Below are 26,092 nucleotides of genomic sequence, written 5' to 3'. Positions count from 1 at the left end.
TCAGAGATGATCTCTGAGAATTCAGACACCTTCATGAACAATGTCTTTGAGGCAGCAAAAACATCCAGAGAAATTCCCTGTCCCCAATACAGCTTCCTCAAAGTCAGCAAACCAGAATGATCGCAGACAATCCCTCAGTGCTGAGCCTGACTAACTTGAAAAATGAACAGGTGGATAATTCTGAAGTTATTGGGAATACTGTATGCCACTTGTTCAAACCGATATGTAGTCACGAAAAGATGTCTATACAGTACAATGCAATATCCTAACTGTTTTGTTATCTCTCTTTGTGAAGGTGGAGAAGCAGTGGCTTCAAGAGCTTGAAAACCTTTTCTGAATTGGGACTGAGGAAAATACAAATAAAAATAGATTATCTTTTCTGCATCTTGTTGTTTTGCTCATGTTGAAAAATATGTTTTCCTTTATATGTCTTTGTATATTCAAATACTAACTTTGTAAGTTTCCAAGATGCAGTCTTTGTTGTAATTTAATAGTATGTATTTTATTTACGTTTCATTATTTTTATAGGCTACATTAAAATTTATAAGGAATGTAACCTAATTTTTGTGTCAAATGTATATTCTGGACATATGCACTATTATATATGTTTCTCAACTTAAAACTATTTTGTTCTTGTACTTAAGTGTTTAAAATGTTTATAATTATTATTATTATTATTTTAAAATATAAGTTGGGCTGACATGAATTTCCAAAACCTATTTTTAAAGGATGATTTTAGGCCCAACCCGCAGAGGCTATAAAACTTAACAAGTGAAGAACGTGATCAATTTTGAATCTTTAAAGATATATAGTTCTATAGGTGCTCCAGTGACAGGCTTCTCCACTGTTAGACCTCTCTGCGAGACTGCACGGCGCAATTTCAAAACTAACGCTCTCTCGTTCAGTGACTCACGATCTCGCGATCCCTCCGTCTACACTGCTTTTCGATGTTGGTATTATTTGTTATGGACTGTGTTGAATTAGCCGCCCACCACACTAGTAAATAATGGACATGAGCTATATAAAGGTAAATAATACCAAACAGAGTGTCTATTATTCAGCATCTGTGTGTAATATGTCTATAATTACCTCAGCAAACTGTAGCACTTACGAAGATGTAGCTGTCATGCTAAGCTAGCTGAAAGGCACCGGCTGGCAGTCAGGTTCAGTTAGCAGTGTGTGTTGTTGGTCAGAGGCAGTCTTCACTTAATCTGATAGAAATTAAAGCAGACGGACGTTCAGACATCTGCTGCTTGGCACAAGGACGCGTTTTACGGGATATCTAGCCGGGTATTGCTTTCATTTAGTGGTAATTCTAAGCTTATGTTGATCTAAAAAAAAAGCATGCAAGTGTGTATAACTTACTAGCTTTAAGGTGTTTCCGAATTTTTTACTTTTACTGGAATTAAAAGGTTTTATGTAACTATGGAAAGGTTCTCTTGGAAACTCACTGTCACATTAGCTAATTTTCTGATGTAGTGTTCAAGGTGTAAGATGGATAAGGTGGGAGGATAGATAGAACTGTCACTATGATTGTGGGCAACATTATTTATACAGGTTCTATTAAAATCCTGGTTAATGTGTTCCGTTTTGTGCATGTGGATGGTCATATGATCAATCACGTTGCTCTAATAGGCTTAATCTGATGTTTGTAGACCAGTCCACACTCCCCTTTTTTACTATATATGCATCATTGTTGTCAGATTATCACATACATCCATAGATTTTTATTTACTAACATAATGTAATGTCAGTGTCCAGCAGGATTCAGTGTGTGTCTCCTGGACTTGCCACAGAGAGGATGTTCCCCTGCTTGGCGCACAGACCATGGCAAGTCCTCTGCCGTGTCTACCTGCAACAACGAGCCCTTTATCTCAGAGACCCTCTAAAATAGCAAAGCCATGTTTCGGTAAGGGCATCACAACTTTATGTTTTGTCAATATAAGGACTGAGATGGGATGTGTTATTTGATTCTGTTTCTTATCTTGTTATTTAACATCGGCTGTTTTAATAATTCTAGACTAGATCTGGAAATCATTCCCATTATGCAACATGTGATATACTCAATAGGTTGGGAAAAAGTGGAGGAGGGGTGCACAAACTCTGGTTTAGCTTTCCAGATTCCAGAGTCACGTCTTTAACGTGGACACAGGTCCAATACTGTTCCACATCAGACAGTGATAAAAGTGGATCTCCAGCGGGTCCTGTAGAGCCAAAGCCCACTGAGAAAGAACAAGCTGCACAGTCCTCTGCCAAAAACAGCTGGTAATGATTCTGCATTATTTTGTATTTGTTCACAGGCTTTCAAATTAAGTCAAAATGTGCTTGTGTTTATAAACAATTAGTTTTTTTAGGTTTTTGCTAGTAAATATAAATAAAAAGTGTCTTATATATTTGCATATTATATAATGTATATGTGGGTAATTATGATTTATTATATAAATTTTGTTATTGGGTTTTAATCAGTTTGGTTTTTGGTGGTGTTTTTTTTTTTTTTTTGCATTTGAGGTTCCAAAACTCAAGGTCTGACGAAAGCAGAGAGCATTCAAGTGAAAGGTAGCGTGCCTTTGTTTTACGCACAGACACTTTCCTTTCGGACCAATCAGAATGTATATCACAATTCTATGTATTTTAACTATCTTGCATTTTTCTTGTGTTTTCAGTACGGGCTGTCCTGAAAAAAAGGGAATATGGCACCAAATACACCCAGAATAATTTTATTACCACAGTTAGAGCTATGAACGAGTTCTGCCTCAAACCCAGGTACCTTTAGGAAGTGGAGAGTTGTAGTTTACTTGGTTGTAATCCAGTTAGCTACCATGTTCACATGTGAATCTATGCATTTTTTGTGTGTTTCAAAGTGACCTTGAGCAGCTTAGAAAAATCCGTCGACGTAGTCCCCATGACGACACAGAAGCATTCACCGTCTTCCTGCGATCAGATGTGGAGGCAAAGTATGTACAACTGTTACACTACCATATATATATATATATATATATATATATATATATAGATATAATATATCTATACACTACCATTCAAAAGTTTGGGTTCAGTAAGATACAGTTTCATTTACGCTTACAGTTATTACTAAGAATTAAAGGGCAAAAATGCAGACATTTTCCACAAAAATATTAAGCAATAAATATTTGGCTGTGTTTTTGATCAAATAATTGCAGCCTTGATGAGCATAAACAGTATACAATCTTACTGAGCTCAACCTTTTAAACTGAGGTGTATTTCTATACTATTTGGCAGCAGGTACAAGGATCTGAAATTATAAGTAGAGAGATCAATTAGCTTGTTTCTATGTCTTTATTTAGAGCTCTGGATGTATGGGGAAGTCAAGAGGCACTTGCTAGAGAGAGGAATCTCAGGAAAGAGGTGGAAAAGGAGTACCAAGAAAGTATGTCAGTTTCTCCTCTTTTACTGCATGATCTGCATTCTACTGTTTTCATGTCATCTACTGTCTAAATACCATTAGTCTTTCTCTTTCTCACCCATAAGACATATTTAGAAATCAGAAGCTGTTGAAGGAGTACAAGGACTTCTGGGGGAACACGAAGGTAAAAGCAAGTTCAAGCCTGTCACTATGATTTTTATGTTTTGGTACTAATGCCTGGGTGTAGCCAGTCCTCATGATTTATGATATTCCTCAGCTTCTGTCTCTTTCTTCCATTGTCTCTTTCTTGACATTTTTTCATATTTGTATTTTCATGCTGCTCATAATTTAACCTCAGAGCAGAGCATATCGATAAGTACAGTGCATTTTAGCTAACTGTGTTTTTGATCATTTTTGACTCCTATAGCCTCGGTCTAGGACGAGAGCGACATTTCTACAAGGACCAGGAAAAGTGGTGATGGTGGCTATATGCATGTAAGCTTTACCAACCCCATGCTATCTAGCTATTAGATGAAGGATATTGAGTTAAAAGGCATGTGCTTCCACATGAGGTATGACCTGACTGTTAGCCTTATAACAACCAGATCTGTGTCTAGTACATTACAGAGCAAGCCAAATTATGTAATTATGTGTTGCTTGAGGAATCAATTAACATTTTTTTTTCTGTGAACATTGTACTATTTTTTTTTTCCAAAGAAATCTCTTATGCTTAACAAGGCTGCATTCATTTAATTAAAAAACAGTGAAATAATTGTTGATAATATTGTGAAATACTCTTACAACTTTAAATAACTGTTTTCTATTGTAATATATTTTAAAATGTTATGTATTCCTATGATGGCAAAGCTGAATTTTTAGTCTTAAGTATCACATGTTCCTTCAGAAATCATACTGATATGCTGGTTTTCTGCTTAAGTAATGCTTCTTATCAATACTGAAAACAGTTGTGCTGCTTAACATTTTCTTAGTATTTACTATGATGCACCTTTTTCAGGTTTCTTTGATGAATTTATTTGAAATACAAGATTTTTTTTTACTTTTGATCAATTTCATGCAGCGTTGCTAAATAAAAGTATTACTGTTTTGAACATCAGTGTATTTGTGTATCAAGTGGAGATATAAATGTCTAATTTAAAGTTTTTTTTTTTTTTTTTTTTTTTTACTGCAGAAATGGACTGAATTTTTTCTTCAAGCTGTTGGCGTGGGTTTATACAGGATCTGCCAGTATGTTTTCTGAAGCCATTCACTCACTGGCTGATACCTGCAATCAGGTAATTTGGCATTCATGGCATCTTCAAGGATAAACCGACAGTGTATGATTTAAAAATAAATTCCATAGACATATATACTTGTTCATTTTTTTCAATTCATCTCTTATACTTTTTCTTTAACAGGCTCTTCTTGCACTGGGCATCAGCCAGTCTGTCCGGAACCCAGACGCCGTCCATCCGTACGTACAGCTCATACAGACTGATGTTGTCCTCTGGTCATGTGGTCATGTGGTCATGTCTAAGCCAACTGTTCCCTGTTATTACAGGTATGGCTTCTCCAACATGCGTTACATCGCCTCTCTCATCAGCGGAGTCGGCATCTTCATGATGGGTGCTGGCTTGTCCTGGTATCATGGCATTATGGGACTCCTGCACCCTCAGCCAATAGAATCACTGCTCTGGGTTAGTAGCATTGGGTTAGAACTTGTAGATGTACAAAATTATATGAAGTCTGTGATGTGACATTACCTTTCCAATAGAATCATGTTTGTAAAGATTTTTAAGGCTGCATTTATTTAATTGAAGACACAGTAAAAATCTTAATATTTGTGAAATTTTATACTACTGTTTCTATTTGGAATGTATTTTAATATGTAATTTAATCCTGTGATGGCAAAGTTGAATTTTCAGCAACCATTACTCCAGTCTTCAGTGAAACATGATCCTTCATAAATGTTGATATTTTTGTTGGAAAATGTGCTACTTTTTTTTTTTAGGATTCTTTGATGAATAGGAATTTAACAATAGCAACATTTATTTGAAATCTTTGTAGTATTATAGTATTATAAAATCTTTGTAGTATTATAAATAGCTTTAGTGTCACTTTTGATCAGTTTAATCTGTCCTTGCTGAATAAAAATGGATTTTAAAAAATCTTACTGACCTCAAAATTTGATTAATAGTGAATAGCAGTTTTTTTTTTTTGTCTTTTGCAGGCTTACTGTATTTTAGCAGGATCTCTGGTGTCTGAAGGAGGTGAGATGTGGTTTCCTCTTCCATATTTTCATTAACATTCAGAAAGGTCTGACAGTGTCACTATTTTAATATCATCTGTCTGCTGGTTCCCTATAAAGCTACTCTATTGGTGGCCATTAATGAGATCAAGAAGAGTGCACACGAACAAGGCTTGTCCTTTTATGAGTACGGTATGTACTCTTCTAATAGACTTGTATGTTATTTGATTGTGATTATAGTTTTGACACAGTTCAGAAATGATCAGTTTGATAATCATTGTTTGTTTGTGTATGACAGTGATGCAAAGTCGAGACCCCAGCACTAACGTGGTCCTGTTGGAGGATGCTGCTGCTGTGCTCGGGGTGGTGCTGGCAGCTGGATGTATGGGACTAACGTCTCTCACAGGTATTTCAAATAAACACAAGAACAGTCCCGACCCTCCTGTTTCATGCTAACCGTGGTCTCAACCACAGGGTCAGGTTTAATAAGCACATGGGCCTGAGCTTTATCCCCTTTATAAAGAGCATTTGATGTTCTTTTTAAGCTTTGTAAATCCAGCTCTAAACGCACTTCTGTGCACACACAAAGTCAACACTTACGTCTGCCCCGAAGCTTGTTCCTCTTGCCCTGTGGTTTTCATGGCTTTGTGCAAAATTTGTGTAGAGATCTAGATAATGCTCTATTCAGTAAACCTGCTTTCATGCTTGAGAACAGCCCTGATGGCAGTTTCAGCTCAGTTTATTATCTGGCGCTTACTACAGTTGTATGTTATTGAAGTGTAATCAACCATGAAACTAACAGCAATGTTATTTTACATAGCTGGGCTTTAAAAGAAAAAAATAGCACTTTTGTTTGTACCACTAGAGGTCTCTATTGTGGCATTAAAGACTGCTGTATACCAATTCCATACACCAGTGGCTCCCAATCCTGGTGCTGGAGAACCCCCAACATTGCACGTCTTTGGTGTCTCTCTTATCTGACACACACATTTGAGGTCTTGGAGTCTTCACTAATGAGCTGATGAGTTGAATCAGGTGTGTTTGAATAGGGAGATATCTAAAACGTGCAGTGTTGGAGGTTCTCCAGGACCAGGATTGGGAACCACTGCCATACACTATTAGATTGTTCATTAGATTGCGATCAGTAAGATTTTTTCTTTTGAAATAAGAGTCTTATTGATATTTATTTTATAAATAAATGAAGTAAAAACAGTACAATTGTAAATATTATTACAGTTTAAAATAACTGTTTTCTATTTAGTGGTGTCAAAAGATAAATCGCATCCAAAATAAAAGTTTATGTTTACATAATATATGTGTGTGTACTGTGTATATTTATTATGCGTATATAAATACACACACATGCATGTATACATTTAAGACAAATATGTAATGTTTACGGGGCAGCTGTGGCCTAATGGTTAGAGATTTGGACTTGTAACCCGAAGGTCGCAGGTTCGAGTCTAGGTGCTGATGAATACACGGAGTTGTATGTGGGAGGGAGTGAATGAACACGCGCTCTCTTCCACCCTCAATACCCATGGCTGAAGTGCCCTTGAGCAAGGCACTGAACCCCCAGTTGCTCCCCGGCCGCTGGATATATAGCTGCCCACTGGGTTACCATACTTGGCAAAATGTCACGACTTTCACTTTCATATATTAAATATATTTATATATAATATAAATTGTATGAATATAAATATATGTAAATACATGTAAATATTTTCAAAATATATGCTGTATGTGTGTGTATTTATATATACATAATAAATATACACAATACACACACATACACTGAACAAAATTTTAAATGCAACACTTTTGTTTTTGCCCCCAGACAAGGTACAAGACTTAACTTTAACAGGGTAAACATTAACAGTCCCATGAAGCATTGCGAATGACATCAATTAAAAATGATGAAATATAGAACTAATTTACTTAGAAACAATTGTTTAGAAACAATTTATTTTGAATTTATTACAAATTTTCTATATGAATATATAAGTATTTTGAGAGCGTAGGCAGACCAAATCAATTGTCATTCAAGATAATAAAAAATTGTCAATTTTAGCATATAGCTAAACTGATTACTTCAGAATTCATTGTTACTTAACCTTTATGTGCATAAATGTAAAAATGTGCCATTTAGTTGCCATTTAGATACTGCTAATATTACAAACACCGCTCATTGCACCTTTTTTTTTTTTTTTTATAACTCAGTGGGTCGTGGGTAACCTTATTCACGGTAGATGCTACTGTATATTCGTTTGTCAGTGTAATCTGTCACCATTGACGTGGGTTGCACTCTATTAGTCTCACATATTATGTACTGTACATGACATTTAATGCATTTAATGCATCTCTCTTTCATAGGTAACCCCTACTATGACAGTCTGGGTTCTCTGGGCGTAGGCACCCTGTTAGGAACGGTATCTGCATTCCTCATCTACACTAACACAGAGGCTCTGCTGGGTCGCTCCATCCAGGCCGAGCATGTGCAGAAGCTCACAGAGTTTCTGGAAAGTGACCCTGCTGTCAGGTCAGTCCTCTCTCCATTGTGTGTGTCCACTACATGTACCCACAGTCTGCATAATAAGAGCTTCATCAGCAAACAAGCTGCCATCTTACAGTTCATGACATTGTTTTAACAAGGAGGCAGAAGCAACCTGCTTCAAATGCTTTTCAAATTCAGGCAAGCATCACATTCTGAAATGTAAGCTTGCTCAGAGACAAGAGTTACATCAGTGCACATTCGTGCTTTGATGAAATTAGATTTGATGTCCTCACTTCAGGTCATTTTGTCTCCAGGGCGATTCATGATGTCAAAGCCACAGATATGGGGCTGAGCAAAGTGCGCTTCAAGGCAGAGGTGGACTTTGATGGGCGGGTGGTGACACGATCATACCTGGAGAAGCAAGACATTGAACAGATCCTCAACGTACGTGCTAAGAGACAAGGCTCCTGCTGTGATGTAGATCATCTGACGTGACTTGAGCATTGTTTCAAGGCTATCCATTGTTTCATAGAAGTGACTAAACTATTAGCACTCAAAAAAATTCATGGTAGTTTTTGCTAAAGAATCATCTTTTTGTGAGCTCTTCATTTTAATAGTGTAACTATGTGTGCTTACAAATTGCAGGACATTCAGCAGGTGAAGACGCCAGAGGAGCTGGAGAACTTTATGTTGAAGCATGGGGAGAACATTATTGACACCTTAGGAGCAGAGGTGGACCGTCTAGAGAAAGAACTTAAGGTATCTGAGAAGACCACACTCAGGTTCTTAATTGATGTCTATGGTTCTATGAAGACCCTTTAACAAACATGGAAGCTTTCTATTGTACAAAAGGTTATTTTTAGTGAAAAAAAAAAAAAAGATTCTTTAAATGTTTTCCACACTAAGAAACCAATATTTTCTTAAAAGCTGTTCACGGATGGGTTCTTTGGCAAACCATAAATGTGACCCTGGAGCACAAATCCTGTCATAAGTAGCATGCCAACAATACACTGTATAGGTCAAATTTATCGATTTTTCTTTGATGCCCAAAATTATTAGGATATTAAGTAAAGATCATGTTCCATGAAGATTTTTTTGTAAATTTTCTACTGTAAATATTTAAAAACTTAATTTTTGATTAGTAATATGCATTGCTAAGAACTTCATTTGGACAACTTTAAAGGTGATTTTCTCAATATTGTTTTATATTTTTTTTTTTGCACCTTCAGATTCCAGATTTTTAAATAGCCAAAAATAACTGTTCAAATAAAATATTACATTCCAGTTTCACTCTCCAGTGTTTAATTTTGGGAAAGGAAAATCAGATTTGATGATTCACAGAGAACAACACTGGAATTGTCTTTTCACACTGTATATGATGTATTGGCAGATGGCAAGAAAGTTAAATGCAAATTGTTGTGTGAAAATTGTAATTTTCTTTTTGCTTTTCAATTTATTTATTTACGTTTTTTATCTTCTGATATTTCTGAATTTACAAAAAGGAGATTTAATTCAAAATCAAATATGAACATTTAAATATTTTAGCAGAAAACATTTTTATACATTTTAGCATTTATTTTTATCAACATTTAAAACAGTTGCTGCTGCTGCTGAATATTTTGTGAAAACCGTGATACATTTTTTTAAGGATTCTTTGGTGTAGAGAAAGTAAAAAAACAGCATTTTTTTAAATACATGTAAATGTATTTACTGTCACTTTTGATCAATTTAACGCTTTCTTGCTGAATAAAAATGTCCATTTTTTTCTTTCTTGTAAAAAACTACTTTTGGATGGTAATGTGTTGAATCGAATGTTCTTAGTACTTACTGTTCCTCATTTTTCCCTGACTGACCCCTGCTCTGTATCTCCGACAGCAACGTAATCCTGAGGTGCGGCATGTGGATCTGGAGATTTTATAATGTCATGACACATTGCAGAATGGAGATCAGGATGGAGCAGAAGGAAAACTAATCAAACCTCGAGCGACCATGAGCGTCCCATTCTCTCCAACCAGCCAGTCAGCTGAGGTCTTATGTTACATCTGTCCCACATCAACCAAGCACTAACCTGTACATAGTTTCAGTAGCTGATAATAGAGCAAAACCATAGCCAATACAGAGAGGACTCCAGCTGGATAGAGACAAGGCTAATAAATGATTATTTTACAGTCATTAGCTTTCAGAACTGTGGTAGCTCGTACCATCAGAGCTTTGAAATCATGTCCATGGATTGTAAAAGGACCAGTCTTACTTCATTTCACAATTTACATGCAAAGCTGCAGTTCTCTCATAACACCAAAGTATAAGTAAACAGGATATAACCTAGCTTGAAGGGTAAAGTGTCCATTCTGCTATATGAAAGCACTGGTTTCAGTTATATGTAAAAAAGTTTCCCCATGTTACTCCATTGTTTTTCAGATGCACAAAGATGATGGCATTCAATTGATGCCATTGTCACTGAATGACGCAAGCTGGTAAATTGAATATTCATGAGTGTGTTACAAAATTGAAGAGTTATTGTAATCTACTTTTTTTAATCCAGTTAAAAAAATACATATTATATCCACATTTATCAGTAATGAGAGAACTATAGAGCTAAATTTAATACAACGGGTATCCATGGCCCACCTCAGACCCCTCAAGTGATGAAGACTACTCAGATCTTCACATCCTTCCTATACTAAAAGTACTAATGTCATTATGCTGCTTTCTGGACTGTTTATCTGTTTATGCTGTAATTTAGTGTGACTGAATGAAGAAAGCAATTGTAGATGTCCAAAAGTCATTGGTGGCATTGTTGTGTTGCCAGCATAGTTTGTGAACACTAGCGCATGTGTTTTCCATTGTTAATAATTCCTGACTGTGAAAATGCAACACTCTTATTTTGATATCTGAAAAGGAAGCATTCAGTCCATTTAAATACCCTCAGTACACATACTAACAGTATGTTTTGTGGTAGTTACCTGCTCTCTTGTGCTGAAGTCTGTGTAATGTTTTTAAACATTGTAAAATTTCCCCTTAGGAAGAGTCAGACATGTAATGCAGGTTGGATGAACACATTCAAGGATGGTTAGCAAGGATAAAGTAAAAAATTAGTTATAGAAAAGGCTTGAAGACTATATATATTTTAAATATGTTTATTTGACAGTTGCTATTTGGTTAGATCTTTGAGCTGTTTGGAGCTACTGAAGAAAGAGGATGAATAAATTGCAATTAATTTATTAAACAGCTGATTATTTGTCTTTTTTACAGTTTTGTTTTATGAAATTTTTTTTTCTATTTTTAAAGGAATTAATGCTTTTATTCCACAAATGATGCATTAATCAAACATTTAGAATGTTACAAAACATTTTAATTAGTTTAAATGAAACTTTTGAATTATTACTATCATTATTATCATTATTAAGTTATTTTAAATTGTTATAATAAATTGTTTTACAGTATTTTTGGTCAAAGAAATGCAGCCTCGGTGAGCATAATAGACTTTTTCCAAACACATTTAATTTTTTTATACATTTTTTTATATTCATATATTCTTTATGACGGCTCTTATTTATCATCACTCTTCAAAAAATGTCAATGTCATTGGCTAGTACACTTAACAGTAATCTTAGCCTTTCATGTCGATTGGCTCAGATGTATTTCTGGACATTTCTGCTGCAACCTACACATATAAAAGGGTTTCTCAAAATAATAGAACCATATAGATTTCGACCACCATCATATAGGATTCTGTACGGTCAATGGCAGCCGTGATTTCAGTTTGCGGTGTAGAGGATGCATTGTACATAGGCTGTGTCTCAAATTCTAGTGAGCAGCCTACCTAGACAACACACGTGGAAGCGTTGTGAGCATTTGACTCGGTTGCGCCCTACTCGTCCCAAAACGCTGTCTAGGTAGGAAGCACACTAGGGTTTGAGCACAGCATCTGTGATGGTGATTATGAAGAAAGGTAGAGACGCTGCGGCTGAACATCGGATTTCTTCCACGACTGAGGGTCTGATCTCTCTGTGAAGGTAAAGTGTGTTTTTTCTTTTGATCTGATGACTAATATTTACCCGATAGTATGTCGTTGAGATGCTTATATATCAAAATAAATCACTGATTCTGAGAAGGTTCATTTAAATCTGTTGATTTTATGCATCGCTCGCTTTTTTAAATTTGCTTTTTGTTTGTGAAAAGTCAAACAAACGATAAATTTGTGTTTTTTTCACAATATATCAGATATATCAATATCGGATGTTATCTAAAATACCTAAATGTTGTATTAGTATTGCTTTATTGCCGGAGTTTAACGGTGTATAGCCTATACGTTATCCCGTTTGTATTATTTATCGACTGTCGATATTTGATATTCGTGTGAATTTTCGTATTGTTATCGATGTTTGTCATAGCAAACACACCAATAGGGGACGCTATCGGTCTTGTCTTGTCGGCCACGTCCTCCAGCTCTATTAATTCAGCATTACACTATATTTATCTGTTAATTTTCCTTTCAATATTGTCATTTATCTAACCTTGATGTGTCACTGGCTGCGTCTGGAAAACCTAACGAGCTGATCTAGACAGCATTATGAGGCATCTTACAATGATGTCCAAAAATGCTGCTGCTGCTCGCTAGATTTTGAGAGACAGCCAGTGGTGTTATTATGTACCCTCAGTAGACATCATGCACAGATGATTTACTCTGAGCTTTGAGCCTCTTTACAATGCTGCCTTGTAGACCCAGAATCAAGCAGCATTGTACAGGGCTATGAAAGCACAGAGACACACTTCCATATCAGCCCGGCTGTTTGTGAAGGATTTCTGTCCATATTAAGTTTATTTATGTGATGATTTTGTATCGTTGCAATGCACTTGATTTACACTTCTTTAAATTATTAACAGATTTGACGCTTTGTTTAATCAACCCTGTTACTGAACTGAAAAGCGATATCATTCGTTTACAGACATTAGGTCATCTTGTTTCAGTGTCAAGCAATTTGATTCCTGCAAATGTTTGAATTATTAAATATAATGTACGTAACAAAATGCCTAACTGGCTGGAAAATAATTAAACTAATATTTTTTTATTTAAAAATAATATTTAATTATTTTTAATGTATTATTATATATATAAAATGACAACAATAATATTAAGTATTATTATTGTTATTATTAAAATTCTTAACTTGTTTGGGGTTTTGCCTCTTTTTTTTCTCCTCTCGGTAGGTCACCTGTTTTGATGTTCACCAGATAATGCTTTGAATTTTGTCTCATGCTGGGATCATAGGGTTCAGAAAGATGATATGTCTCTCTGAACTACTAGTTAATTTATTTAATTGCTATATTTATTTACAGTGACAGACAGTGTCCATGCTGTCCAATTAGGTAATGTTGCCAGACATCTGTTGGCATGTGACAAAAAAAGCCTCATGCTGTAATAATTAATCATCATCAAATAGCAAATATGTTAAAAACTACATCTGTAGACATGTAATTGAGATTTAAAAAAAAAAAAAAATGGTTTATTCACAAAAAACAATTCTTTCTGCGTCTCTTGTTTTATACATGGCTTATGGGGGTGGAGGTTTTCCAGGGAAGGGGTCTGCAGGCACTTGAAGAGGACCTTAGTGGGAACAACTGGAGCAGGGCTGGAGACCATTCTCGTTGCACGCTGTGCACTTCAGGGCTTTGAAGGAGTCGGTGAAGCAGTTGCGAAACACAGACATTTTGCTGCCATGGCACATAGGGCACGGGACAAAGGCAAATCCCCCACACGTCTGGCACGTGTCGGAGTGCTGAACCCTCTACCATCAGACAGAGGAACAGAGACAAGAATTATTTACAGTTACAATAGTGGCGATTTCTTATAAATGTATAAAATGTCAATCATACAAAAAAAGTATGAGATTGCATAAATTCATATGAGTTTGTGAAAATGTACAATTGTTTCAAATTTGCCCCAACATTATGTTGAAATTGTTGACATTCACTATGTTTGAGAAACCACTGTATAGCAAATTGTGCCTGCCAAATGAATAAATGTAATGTAAATAATATTACTCACTGATAAATAATGCAGTCTATGTGTAAAGAGCTATAATTAACTTTAATAATAAACCTTTCTTGTAAAGTGGTTCTGTTTCCTTTTACAGAATAAACTATGATAATAAACCAGATTTGATTTGACTTTACTTGAACAACTGGAAATAAAAGGTAAAAATATATATATTTTTATGCAGACTTTTGGTTTATAGTTAAAACAAAGACGTACGTTCTTTATTGATATTTATAGTTCCATGAAGAAACTTTAACATCCGTGGAACCTTTTCAACGCACAAAAAGTTATTTTAGTGGAAAAGGGTTCTTATTATTAAAATGTTCTTCACACTAAGAAAAAATTGGTTCTTCTTTGGCATTTCTGCAAAAAGCCCCTTATGAAACCTTTATTTGAATGTAAAATATCAATATTTACCTCTATTTTGGTGAGGAGATCCTGAAGCTCCCCTAGTTCATTCATTGCGAGTATTTTCTCTGCACCCTGAATGTGCAAAACATACGCAAATCATTATTAAGAGTTCAAGCATTAGCATAATGGCATGAATTTTGAAACAGCATGAGTCTGAACACTGACCCCTAGATAGTGTCCATCAATGAAGACTACAGGCAGTGAGGGAGGTTCACCCACTCGCTTACAGCGTGTCTCCACTTCCCTCCCATATTCACTGTCCAAAGCGATGTTCTTCTCTATGAACTTCACCCTGTGGTTCTGAAAGATCTTTCGGACCAGCTCGCATCGCTCAAATGTAGTCCTGACCACTCGAAAACTGGTGGTGTAGATTACAATTCGCCCGAACTCTAGAGTCAGTTCTGGCTGAGAGAGACAAAGGAAACATAGATGAGAGGGGCTCTCTTTCACAGTTTTCAATCGAATCATCATGACATTTCTCACTTGCTTTCAAGAGTAAGCAAATTAATTAGCAACAAAACCTTTAGAAATGAGAACAAATCAGTTTAATATACTTCCATTTAAAAGGATGGTTTTAACTGTAATTGAAAAGCATAATAAATGTATTTAATGCTTTCTTAGTCTGTAACAAGGTTTGCAGCAGCTTTTGCAGGTAACATGAGGCAGCAGGCAGCATCTATTGATTTTGAGTTTGACCTTCAGCATCCTTTCTTAGAAGAACAGCTCACTCTGTGAAGGTGTTTTTCTTAGCAAAGAGCAAAAATAGACTCAACCTTCACACATTTTGAAGTGAGAGAGGATGGAGTTTCTAATGCAGCTGTAGCATTTAGTTACTAGATTATGTTTTGGTTCATGTGGAATTACAAGCAACTTCTAAATGTTTCTAGTTGAGGAAAATTGTACACAACTGTAAGCCTAGTGCAAATACTGTAGCATTTTAAGCCAGGCATTAGCATGAGTCAGCTGTTAATATTAAAGTATGAAGTGCCATTAAATCTGCTGTAATGCAATTATTGTGCACTTATTGTCAGACTAATGATTCTCACCATCCTTATCTGACATCAAATAGCAGCTCATAAAAGGTTTATATACTTGCTATATTGACATACTGAAACATGCTGACAAAGATGGTGATGGCTTTTCCTGTTAGGCCATACAGTGTTGTGGGAGCAGAAAATACAGATGTCGTTGCATTAGATAACAAAATATCAAACTAAAAGTGTCATCTCCAAAAAAATTAATACAAATTAACACATTTTTGCAGCTACCCTGCTGACAGATAATGGTGATTACATTGACAGAACTATGACTAACGTTCTGGCAAAGATCTCTCAAAGTTATGAACTAATATTCTTTCAGTAACGTTAATAGAACATTTGTTATCTGGTCTTTTATAATGTTCTCTAAATGTAAGCACAAAAAAAAATTATAATCATTCATGGAATGTTTTTCTGAAATGTTTAATTTGGATGTTTGTCTAATGAAGATACTACTTGTTTCAGAACATTCAGAAATCAGTAATATTCCCATAATCTTTGTAAAATAATAAAATGGTATATTCCTTTAACATTTGTATAATCAAGATAATCTTAAAGGGTTAGGTTTACCCAAAAATGAAAATTCTGTCATGAATTACTTGCCCTCGTGTTATTCCAAACCCCTTAGACCTTTGTTCTTCTTTGGAAAACAAATTAAAGTGCCCCTATTATGGATAATGAAATGTTCATATTTTGGTTTTGGGAGTCCCCAAGAACAGGTTGACATGCATGCAAGGTCAAAAACACTTTCTTTGTCTTATAATATGCATTTATTTTTTCCCTACTTGCTCAACGCCTCCAAAATGATTTGCTCAACGATTTATTTTTCCAAACCCCTAATCTGTGGTGATTGGTCCGATTGCTCTTATTTTTTATTTCATCCTGTCTGTATTTAATCTGTGGTGATTGGTCCGATTGCTCTTATTTTATCCCAAAGAGCAGAGATGAATTGCAATTTTTTCATTGAGCGCAGTGGGAAGACTGCTAATGTTTTGACCTGTACCGGCGTTACCAGGGATCAACCGCTTTTTTTTATGACCCAAAGGTGTTCATTCACTAGTGTGTACAAAGATGAAATGAATTTTCAAAAAAATCCATAAGGGCATTTTTTCAGGGTCAGACCAACGCATCAAAATACGTAATTGTGTTAAAGCTGAACAGGTGGGAACACCATAAGGCGTACAGTTAATGGGGTGACACTAATGTTTTAAAAAAAAAATGTGTCACCGTCAATATTTTCACTACTTAATGGGTACATTCACAAAACATTTCTTTGTTTGCTGGGAAGAAACTTTTTGTTTTGTGAGTGAACACAAAAGCATCGAAATATAATTATTCTTTCTATCTCAATCTCCTTGCCCCTTATGGGCTCCATAGTTGTTTGATAGATGTCATGTATTACATTATTTAAATAATGACCTTATATGTAGTAGTTCTTATTGGTCCATCTAATCTCCTATTTACCCTCTGTTAAACAAGCTATAGAATTACATCTGATATCAGACAAAAGCTGTCAGCAACTTTTTCAGTGTTCAACTACAAAGCAGAGGTCCTGAGAATACATTAAGATGATTAGCTTAGCCAAAACACTTAAAGAAATGCATCATTAATCTTTAATCGTACAGTGATCTTGCACAGGGGGACAGCTCATTTGTCTGGCCAAAGCCTGAGAGAAGAGAACATGTTCTGTAACCAATAGCAGCTGAGGGAAGAGGCTCTGACTAAGGACACAAAACTTCCGAGCAGCTGTCAATAGTAAAGAAAGTCTGATCATATTAATATCAGTTTTCATCAGAGCTAATGTGCTCTGACATCCACTGTCAAGATTTTAGATGGAAAAACTGACCTTCAGAGACTTACCCCATTGTTTTTAGATAAGTTATCAAAGAGTATTTGGCCAGCACTAACTTTGTGCTTGACTCCCCGAACCGTCCCATTTTTGCTGAGGATATTCACTCGTTTGGTACTCAACACTTTGTCTCGTCCTCCTGCAAACATCAGCAAGTCATCAGGCTCACTTCCACTGTCATCCAACTCCGACCCCAAGAATCCACACAGGTGTCCGTTCGCCTCCCCGCTGGTGGATGGAGTGCTGGCCCGGTCCGCCTCGGAGCTGCTGGTGCAGTCTGAATCTAGGGAATCCGACGGCCCTTCATCCTTAAATATCTCTTTCAAAACCCGCCCGCTGTTCCCTGAGGCCACCCGGAATCTCACCCTCTTCTGCCTCTTTCCATCCTCGGGTGTCAACAAATCCTCCTCCATTGTGTTGGTTTACATGGTCCACAAAAAAAAGTGATTTTAATCCCTCAGTTTCATTGGTGGATGGAAATACTTAGCCCTGGTTTTGCTCCATGATTCCCCTGGAGCCCAGGCACAAAATACAGACCCGGAAAGAGGTTGATCTGCGAGTTACCATCAGCTTCACCACCAGTGTTCCTGTACATGTTAATAATGAATGTGGCCTTGCCATGGTTACTGAGAAAACCGACCATGAAGAAACTGATATTCTGTTTAATAATTTATCATGCCATTTTTCTGTGAATAGCCTTGACTCATAGACAGAAAGTTTGTAAACTAAGTTCTTAGGACATTTCTGTCATCATTCACTTATTCTCATTTTCCAAAACAGTATGAATAAAACATTATTGACTTTCATTGTATAGACAAATAATACACAAAAAGTTCTACAGCAGGGTTAGTAAATAACTCCCCTTCAACATCTGTTTCGTTATGTAAGTTAGCTGAGACAGTATTTTACATACGTATGATTTGAGAGGGACATTGATTTGCCCTGCAGAGTAGCTAGAAGTTCTGGTAAATCTTTTATGATTGCTTGTCAGTAAGATGGAGAGACTTTTTCTGCTTAATTAGCTACTGTGGTTCTCAATGCATCTTAAAATTTCTTAATGCACTGCAGTTTCAAGCAACTTAGAAGATTGTGCTAGGTTTGCATGCATTCACCTGCTGTGCTTGAGCATGAGGGGAAATGGAGCTCTTCTGTCACTGGCTGGTATTTGCACCCATCTGCCCTCCAGTGGGGCTGCAGGTAGCACTGCAGCTGCTCTGTTACTACAATGGCACTGCAGAAGTGGACCGAGCCGGCAAGCTCAATAGACCAATACTCACATCTTGCATTACAGTAGATGGAAATGGAATACATTATACATTAACTGAAACAGCCATTATTGTCACTTTCTGTCTGCACAGTCTCTACTAGAGAAAGGGTCTTTTTTAAGTGAGCATTTTTACAGAAAACAAAAATGACAGATATATTTTCCCTTTACAAAGATTTTGAAAAAAAAAAATTATGTTAATGTTTTGTGAGTTTTCATACGTTTGTTAGCTATGAATTCATATTTGTTAGTGTATGTTGACAAAATGTAATAACTTATTTATTTCACTTCGCACAAAAGTCTGGGGTTGTTAAGATTTTTATAAATCTCTTATTCTCAACAAGGTTGTATTTATTTTATAATACAGTAAAAATATTATAAAATATTATTGCGATTTAAAATAACTGTTTTCTATTTTTATGTATTTTATAATGTAATTTATTCCTGTGATGGCAAAGCTGATTTTTCAACATAATTACTCCAGTCTTCAGTGTCACAAGATCCTTCAGAAATCATTCTAATATGCTGATTCTAAATGAAATATTTGAAATTGAAATGCTAAATAAAAATAATCTTTTAAAAAATGAATAAGTAAATAAAACTCTTACTGACCCCATTCTTTTGAACAGTAGTGTGTGTATAACTGACTAAATTATAAATTAGGGTGATGTAAGGCTACTTCAAAGACAAAACATCCCACCCAAACATCCTCTTTCATCATGAAATACAACAACACAGGAGAGAAAACTGCACTCAACTGTCACGGATCTTAAGTGCTGATTACAGTTTTTAATGCCGTATTCTTTCTGAAGCATCACTAGCACAAAATGACAAAGTTTCATTACAAAATTTTGGCAAATAACAGACAAACAAACCTCTGGCGATAGCCTCTTTTGCCCTCTCATTTTTCATGCTGATCTGTCGGTTCTTCTCTCTACAGTCACATCAGATGCTTTTTGCATTTCAAACAGTATCATGATAAGAACCAAACGGTTTAACACAAAGACTCAGTAGTGAGTCACTGCCTGCATATGCATCCAGTGATTTGCTGGAGCCTGATGAATATTGGACTACGTTTTACTTTGAAATACAACAAATCATCCGTTTCCTGCAACAAGCCAATATACCAGTCTATTTAATTCCGGGGCTTTCTCAATTTCCTCAAAATCACAAGGATATGGTGAAAATTGTCCTTTTGATGAATCATGTAAATATGCTATTCTATTGATAATTTAAATCCACCCTCATAAATGCTATAATGCATCTCTATTGTTTCCAGTGCAGGGTTTTTAAATCACACCCCTGCTTCTCTGTAAAATCAGTGCCAGTTTTGTGTGCTCTGGCTCTCAGGCAGGTCTTTCACTAAATGATGGCACGTCAAAGCTTGTGATTGTCAGTGTCAGTGATCAGAGCTCGAGGCTGATCGTGTCTATTCTTAATGTTCCTGGATCAACATCCTTGTTGGCATGAAACAACAATGCAAATGAACCAGTCAGGTTAGTTATGGTTAGCATTCAGGTTTGGAATAAAATTATTTGATAGACTGACATAAGAACAAATACTTGACCAAATCATCTAGTTTTTGGTAAGGTGTCTTGTTTATGGAAGGGCACTTTTCTTAGAATGATTTGAAAGAAAAACTGCTTTTATTTCATGTATTTTTTTAGTTTTATTTGTGTGTGTGTGTGTATCTTTAATTGTTAGAGAGTGTGGAAAAGTTCATTTTGAGTTTTTACCTTTTTTAAGATTTCCTCTACAATATCTAATTTTTTAAATCAAGGAAATTTCACTTTGCACATTTTCTAAAAATGTAAAAAATTGTCTGTTAATCGGTAATTATGTGTACAATTCCTTAAATTCAGGTTTTATAATGATCTCTGTTTTTGGCACTGCTGTCATCACCATCAGACCAAGTATTTTAGAGAATAATAATCTCCAAGAAAGCATATTTAAGCATTATTTATAAATATTAAGTCAAGGATTGTCATGAGTCATGGAGATAATTCAACCAACCATCCGATCATATAAAGAACAATGCAGATTAATATTATTCCATGTTGTTTTTTGTGGTTTTTTGAGTTATTTTTTTGTTTTATATCATGTTTTTATGTGGTATTTTTGGTGTTTTTTACATATGGTTCAGTGAACTAAATAAATGAACTTCAGAGCTTAACAGTGAAATGCATTACCTGTGGCTCGGCACTTTATAAGAGGATTATGGAGAATTGTATGACTGATAAAGAAGTGGTAAATATGGTTTAATATTGCTTGTGTAATTGAAAAGGTGTTCTCAGGCAATTCTAGGGCCTCACTGATAGTCCTACTCCAGCAGGGGGCAGAGTCTGATCTTTCTGATCAATGAATTGCACCAATCTACAGATCAGGTTGTTTTCACCTTTAAATGTGCACTTTTTTTTCTCAAAAAACGTTTTTTGCACATAGATAAATCCCTAATACTTTATAAACATGCATTTATAATCAAACTTACATAAAATGAAACACCCATTTATATAGTCTAATAAACTGATTGGTTGATTCAATACTTCATAGCATCTAAATTAAAAATATTATTCAACATAACTCAATCAACCTAAATACATTAATGTATACCAACAAAACTGTGTTTAATCTTTTTAGGAAGAAAAAGCTCTAGTAATTGCAGGTTACCACTTTTTTTAGGGCCCATAAATGTCCCTGTGCATTCTATCTATATTCAGACAAACAGAGTTTATAAACAAAATAAGCATGCACTTTAATTAGACTCCTCAGTCAATATCTGCTAAGCCCACTGTCTTTTTTACCCATGCTTTAGTATCCCAGAATCCTTAGCTATTGTTAGCAGATCCATCAATTCTAAAGGGCCTTTCTGATCGTGTCGGTTGATAGCCTGCCAGCGCTGCCCAGGACAGATGGTGCCATCCAACTGTTGACTGACAGGTGCTGCTGTTGATACTCTTCATGACCCTTTCTGCCTGAGTCTTTAGTCTGAAGCACAACCTTTTATTTTATTCTAGTCCAGTCAATTTTGAACTCATATTGATGTCACTATTTAAACCTATATTCTTGTTCTCAAGACAAAATAATCAACATGCTATTTATAAATACATGCATGGGCTCTGTTGAATATTTCATTTATTTCTAATCTGTCAATAAGCGTAGATCACACTCATAGCCTGCAGTGAGTGCAGATCTTGTGGCTTTAGTGTTCTGATGGAGCGGCCGGCTCATTTATCACAGAGATGCCCTCTGACCACTGTTATGAGCACAGAAGATTCTAGGCCCTCTGAGTGAGACGTCACTCTATGGATTTATAGCAAGAAGCATTGAAATTGTGTGCATGCAGGAGATATGAATGAGTCAAAATATTTTTTGATTCATTGAACATTTGATGTTTTGAACAAATGAATATTTACTCTTTTTAACTAAATTACAAGTATATATATATATATATATATATATATATATATATATATATATATATATATATATATATATATATATATATATATATATATATATATATATATATATATATATTACTGTAAGATACTAAAATAAATGAATAATGTGCACATGAACTAAACAGGATCCCACAACTGTCCAACTGTTTAGCCTGAAAAAAATGTCACTGCAAAATTAATATTCTGTTATTGTGTACTCAAAAAGGATGCAAAAGCATCACAAAAGCACGTAATAAGTAATAAGAGTCGTCCATATGACTCATGCTATTTTCCAAGACTTTTGAAACCACACAATAAATTTATGAGGAAGTACATAATAGCGACCTATTAATTTTTAGGTGTAATATTAATTTAAAAAGATAATTTTTGAAATGGGAAGTTGCATTTATTTTATATATTTTATATAAATATACAGTGTTAATGCACATTTTACATTTTACCAAACGTTCGTCTGATCAGCACAGATGGAGGCTGGGAACAAGGTTGGACGTTCATGTGTGCTGATATAGAATCCATATAAAAAGCCTGATCTATTTTTATCTTTCTGTGAATGAGAGCGCGCGTGTCTGTGTGTGTATCGAGAGGATGAGTCATTATTTAGACTGATATGTGCTCAAAGATAAAACCGCGGCGGCGCGCACATAATCAAAGAGGCAGGCATCTTGTCACTGTTGCTAGGCAACCTCAGGAGCATAGCCCCTGTGCAGGCGGGTGGATGCCGACTAGATTGAGAAAAAAAAAAAAGCTTTGGAAATAAGACGTGTTATTATTTGTGGCTTGCAATTTCATAGATCTTATATTATTAGTACAATACAATGAAAGATATACAAAATGGATGTGTGTGCCTTATTCAGGCTTTTATGCAGTTTCATAATAAAGGCGGAAAATATGCCAATATGTTTATGAAATAATTAAATTGTAATTATATGAGTTCTGTTCTTTGTTTGATAATTTAATTTGATCCATTTGTCTAATTATAATAATATCGATAATACTAATAGCAGCTGGCCTGAAGAAGAGGAAGACCGTGAAACAGGAATGGAGAATTCCGTCCATCAACATGTGGCTTGTTGAGCGCAAACCCTCATCATATCAGCAAAGCCATAATGTTTTCCGGCTGAATGGTAATATGAGAGGCAATCGCAGAGTCGTGATTGCTTCAGGGCCTAAAATAAAGAAATAGTGGGCTGTCATTGTCTCTGCAATCCCCTTCGAAACAACGAGAGTAACTGCAGCGAGGGAATCTCCAGCAGACCCTTTAACACTGAGAACATATTAGGGGAAACTATTTTGGTTTAGTTTTTATTTAGCATAGTTTAAATCATACTTTGTATATCTTAAGACCTGGTTTTATTTGGACTTAAACAGATGCTGTTTCTATAAGAAACTGATGTTTTTCAGAGTGTGAATGATCAGTCTTTATGCGATATTTTGCGACTAGACTCCCCTCTGCGCCCTTAGTTGGTACGGTCCAATTTGTGAAGCGGCGGAGCTCACTCGCATTCACTTCAACCGCTTATCGATTCTTGCGCGTTCTGGGACACTCGGCGTTCAGCTGGAGCTTCGCGCGCTGATGCTGGAGCGTGTTATTGAGGGCGGAACTGTCATTGTTCATCAACAATAACATGAATTCTAATACTAAATAAATGGTTACCAGTCACGGGAGTTGGGGAAAGCTACTTTGGTGACGGGCACCGGCGCTTAAAATCCCTAGACGGGGGAAAGAGAAAAACGCGACGCTGAGTTTTATGCGTTCATTTGTCAGGTGGACCGATGCCGCCCGTTCAGAGAACTATGTCGGATCTCCGGACCCGAGCTGAAGGTAAGACACGTTCTAGCGCTGATCTTTTGGCAGTTTGTACCTGTTATCTTGAGTTTCGTGACATGTGCACAATCATTCTCGTGCTCGACAACTGTTGCGAGAGCACTTAAAGCAGATTGCATTGAGCTTCATTGCGTGATTCCAGCTAGCAAATAAGTTGTTTCAACAATTGCTTTCAATTGTGGGCAGGATTTGATATTTATGTGTGGGTATTTGTAAAGGTGAGATGCATAATGGCCCCATAGGACATTTACTCATGTAGTTATTTACTTATTAGGACCGTCATCAGCTTTCATTATATATTCAATTACGTTATGTTTTTATTGACATCTTCCCCTCCTTAATGTTGAGAAGGAGGTACTGGGAAAAAAATGAAAGCTGAAGGTGTGTGTGTAATTATGAAGTGTGTAATTATTATATTATGTAACGTTTTATTATTTGGTCCTAAGAAGTAGGCCAGGACTCGCTTGTAACTAGACACTGATGTGTTTCCATGTCAGATTTTTTTATTTTTATTTTTTTCCTGTTGCTGTCATGACATTTCCTTGCTCTCCTAGTCATATAAACATAATTCACAAATGAATCTCAATAGCTCATATGCCTTTAAATAACTACAGGTGATGGTGGATTGAATTTTGATTCTTCTCAATGTTTCGAGTCTTTTGAGTCCTTAACTAAAAAGATTCATTCCGGTGATTCTGTGTTTTTTAATCTCTTGTGACTCTTTCTGCAGGTTATGAACTGATTTGTATAACGATATGTATAATCTCTATATAGATCAGTGGGGTCAGTAGATGGAGTTAACTCATGCTTTTGAGTATTGTAAGTGAATCACTGAATCATTCACTCAACCGATTCGTTATAAAACACTGTTCACAAGCAACTCTTTTGTCATTTGCGTAAAATGTCATGCATATAAATGTACTAAATCTGACTCCAGAATTAGTGTTTATGCATATCTACAAATGCTATTTATATTTTTATCTAGCTGTATACGAAATCCATCCATTATAAAATACGCGTTGTATGTAGCTCCGAGTCTCGTTCAGATACAAAACCCGTTCATTGAGGGGCGTGTTCGTTCAGCAGTTCCAACCAATGAAATGTACATTCACAGTTTGCGCTCGAATGCTATTGGCTCGTATTTTAATCCGTCTTTCGAGGCAGGACATTAGTCTCGCACTTCGGAAGGGAAAGACTGAAGTGAACGGAATATGAATCGGCATGAGCAAGTTGCTGGCTCCGATGTGCTTCACCTGCAGTATTTGGGTATGGCGGGCACTTTCTTTCATATTTAATTTTTTGATGTGCATAGATAGGTAAGGGCGTCTGGTCTGAGTTTGATGGATATTGATCAGACTTGTCTCTCATGTCTGTCTGTCTGCATCCTGGATAAAATGTCATGCTTCCAGTGACCTTCCTTGTTAAGAATCAGACTGCTTGCATGTATTTGAGTTTGATTTGCAGTCAAAAGGCTGACAAGAAATAGTGTTGACTGATAGAAATAACAGCATATATGAGCAATTTTACTTCCTCGTGCCATTGACTTGTTGATACTGGAGGAAAATTAGGTTGGGAAAGAGTACATTACTCCAATGCAGCCTGTGATGCGTCATAGTCACTATAGTTTGAAGGAGATGAAATGGAGGCCATACATTTGACTTTAATAATTTAAGAAGCTCTAGACAGGGCAGATTGCACTCTTTTCACAAGCGCTTGTGAAAATACAGTCAGTAAGACCGTAACCAGCTCTGTCGACCCAGAGCCCAGCTCTCATCTTGCTGTTTTTCTGTTGAAAAAGCATCTGGCTGGTTTTAACATTGGTTTTGGAGCACGTCACCATGCCTCCTGCTGCTACATTTACCGTGTTTGAAAAGTATCCTGTTCGTCAGTGCAGCACTTCTCAGCACTGAGCGATCAATAATCCTGTATGTCCGATCAGGCCCATGACCTACACTGTACCAGTCTGAATGAAAGCAAGAATCCTGTTTTGACATGCATTATTTATTGCTGCTTGCGCCGGGTTTTACTTTCTCCACAGACCTTGGTGTGCGGCACAATGTGTTGTCTTTTTGTAATCACTGCAG

At 36.1% G+C, this 26,092-nt stretch overlaps 2 protein-coding genes and 1 long non-coding RNA gene across 3 annotated transcripts; 2 read left to right on the top strand and 1 right to left on the bottom strand.

Annotated features, from left to right (window-relative positions):
- The first annotated feature begins 1,626 nt into the window (after window positions 1–1,626).
- Window positions 1,627–11,347, top strand: LOC109060241 (zinc transporter 9-like). Its single transcript, XM_042738230.1, is given in 20 exon segments — window positions 1,627–1,862; window positions 1,865–1,909; window positions 2,071–2,078; window positions 2,081–2,263; window positions 2,508–2,556; window positions 2,664–2,763; window positions 2,862–2,954; window positions 3,324–3,406; window positions 3,508–3,566; window positions 3,810–3,877; window positions 4,572–4,674; window positions 4,798–4,853; window positions 4,941–5,076; window positions 5,610–5,649; window positions 5,748–5,819; window positions 5,926–6,033; window positions 8,001–8,166; window positions 8,436–8,565; window positions 8,767–8,880; window positions 9,997–11,347. Coding segments are annotated over 20 exon segments (1,773 nt in total). The 5' UTR covers window positions 1,627–1,747; the 3' UTR covers window positions 10,042–11,347.
- A 367-nt stretch (window positions 11,348–11,714) lies between these two features.
- On the top strand, window positions 11,715–14,280 carry LOC122139629. Its single transcript, XR_006156437.1, has 2 exons — window positions 11,715–12,137; window positions 13,691–14,280. It is a non-coding gene; the product is annotated as an uncharacterized LOC122139629 (long non-coding RNA).
- Window positions 13,611–18,593, bottom strand: LOC109060240 (glutaredoxin domain-containing cysteine-rich protein 1-like). Its single transcript, XM_042738229.1, has 4 exons — window positions 17,470–18,593; window positions 14,738–14,977; window positions 14,579–14,644; window positions 13,611–13,910 (listed from the first exon to the last, which is right to left on the bottom strand). Exons 1-4 carry the CDS (start codon window positions 17,869–17,871, stop codon window positions 13,731–13,733), a joined length of 888 nt encoding a protein of 295 aa, XP_042594163.1. The 5' UTR covers window positions 17,872–18,593; the 3' UTR covers window positions 13,611–13,730.
- Window positions 18,594–26,092: the final 7,499 nt, after the last annotated feature.

This window comes from Cyprinus carpio, chromosome B14, assembly GCF_018340385.1.
Source record: "Cyprinus carpio isolate SPL01 chromosome B14, ASM1834038v1, whole genome shotgun sequence".
Taxonomy (NCBI): domain Eukaryota; kingdom Metazoa; phylum Chordata; class Actinopteri; order Cypriniformes; family Cyprinidae; genus Cyprinus; species Cyprinus carpio.
The sequence above is the reverse complement of the archived record's forward strand: the minus strand, read 5'-3'. Positions and strand labels throughout refer to the sequence as shown.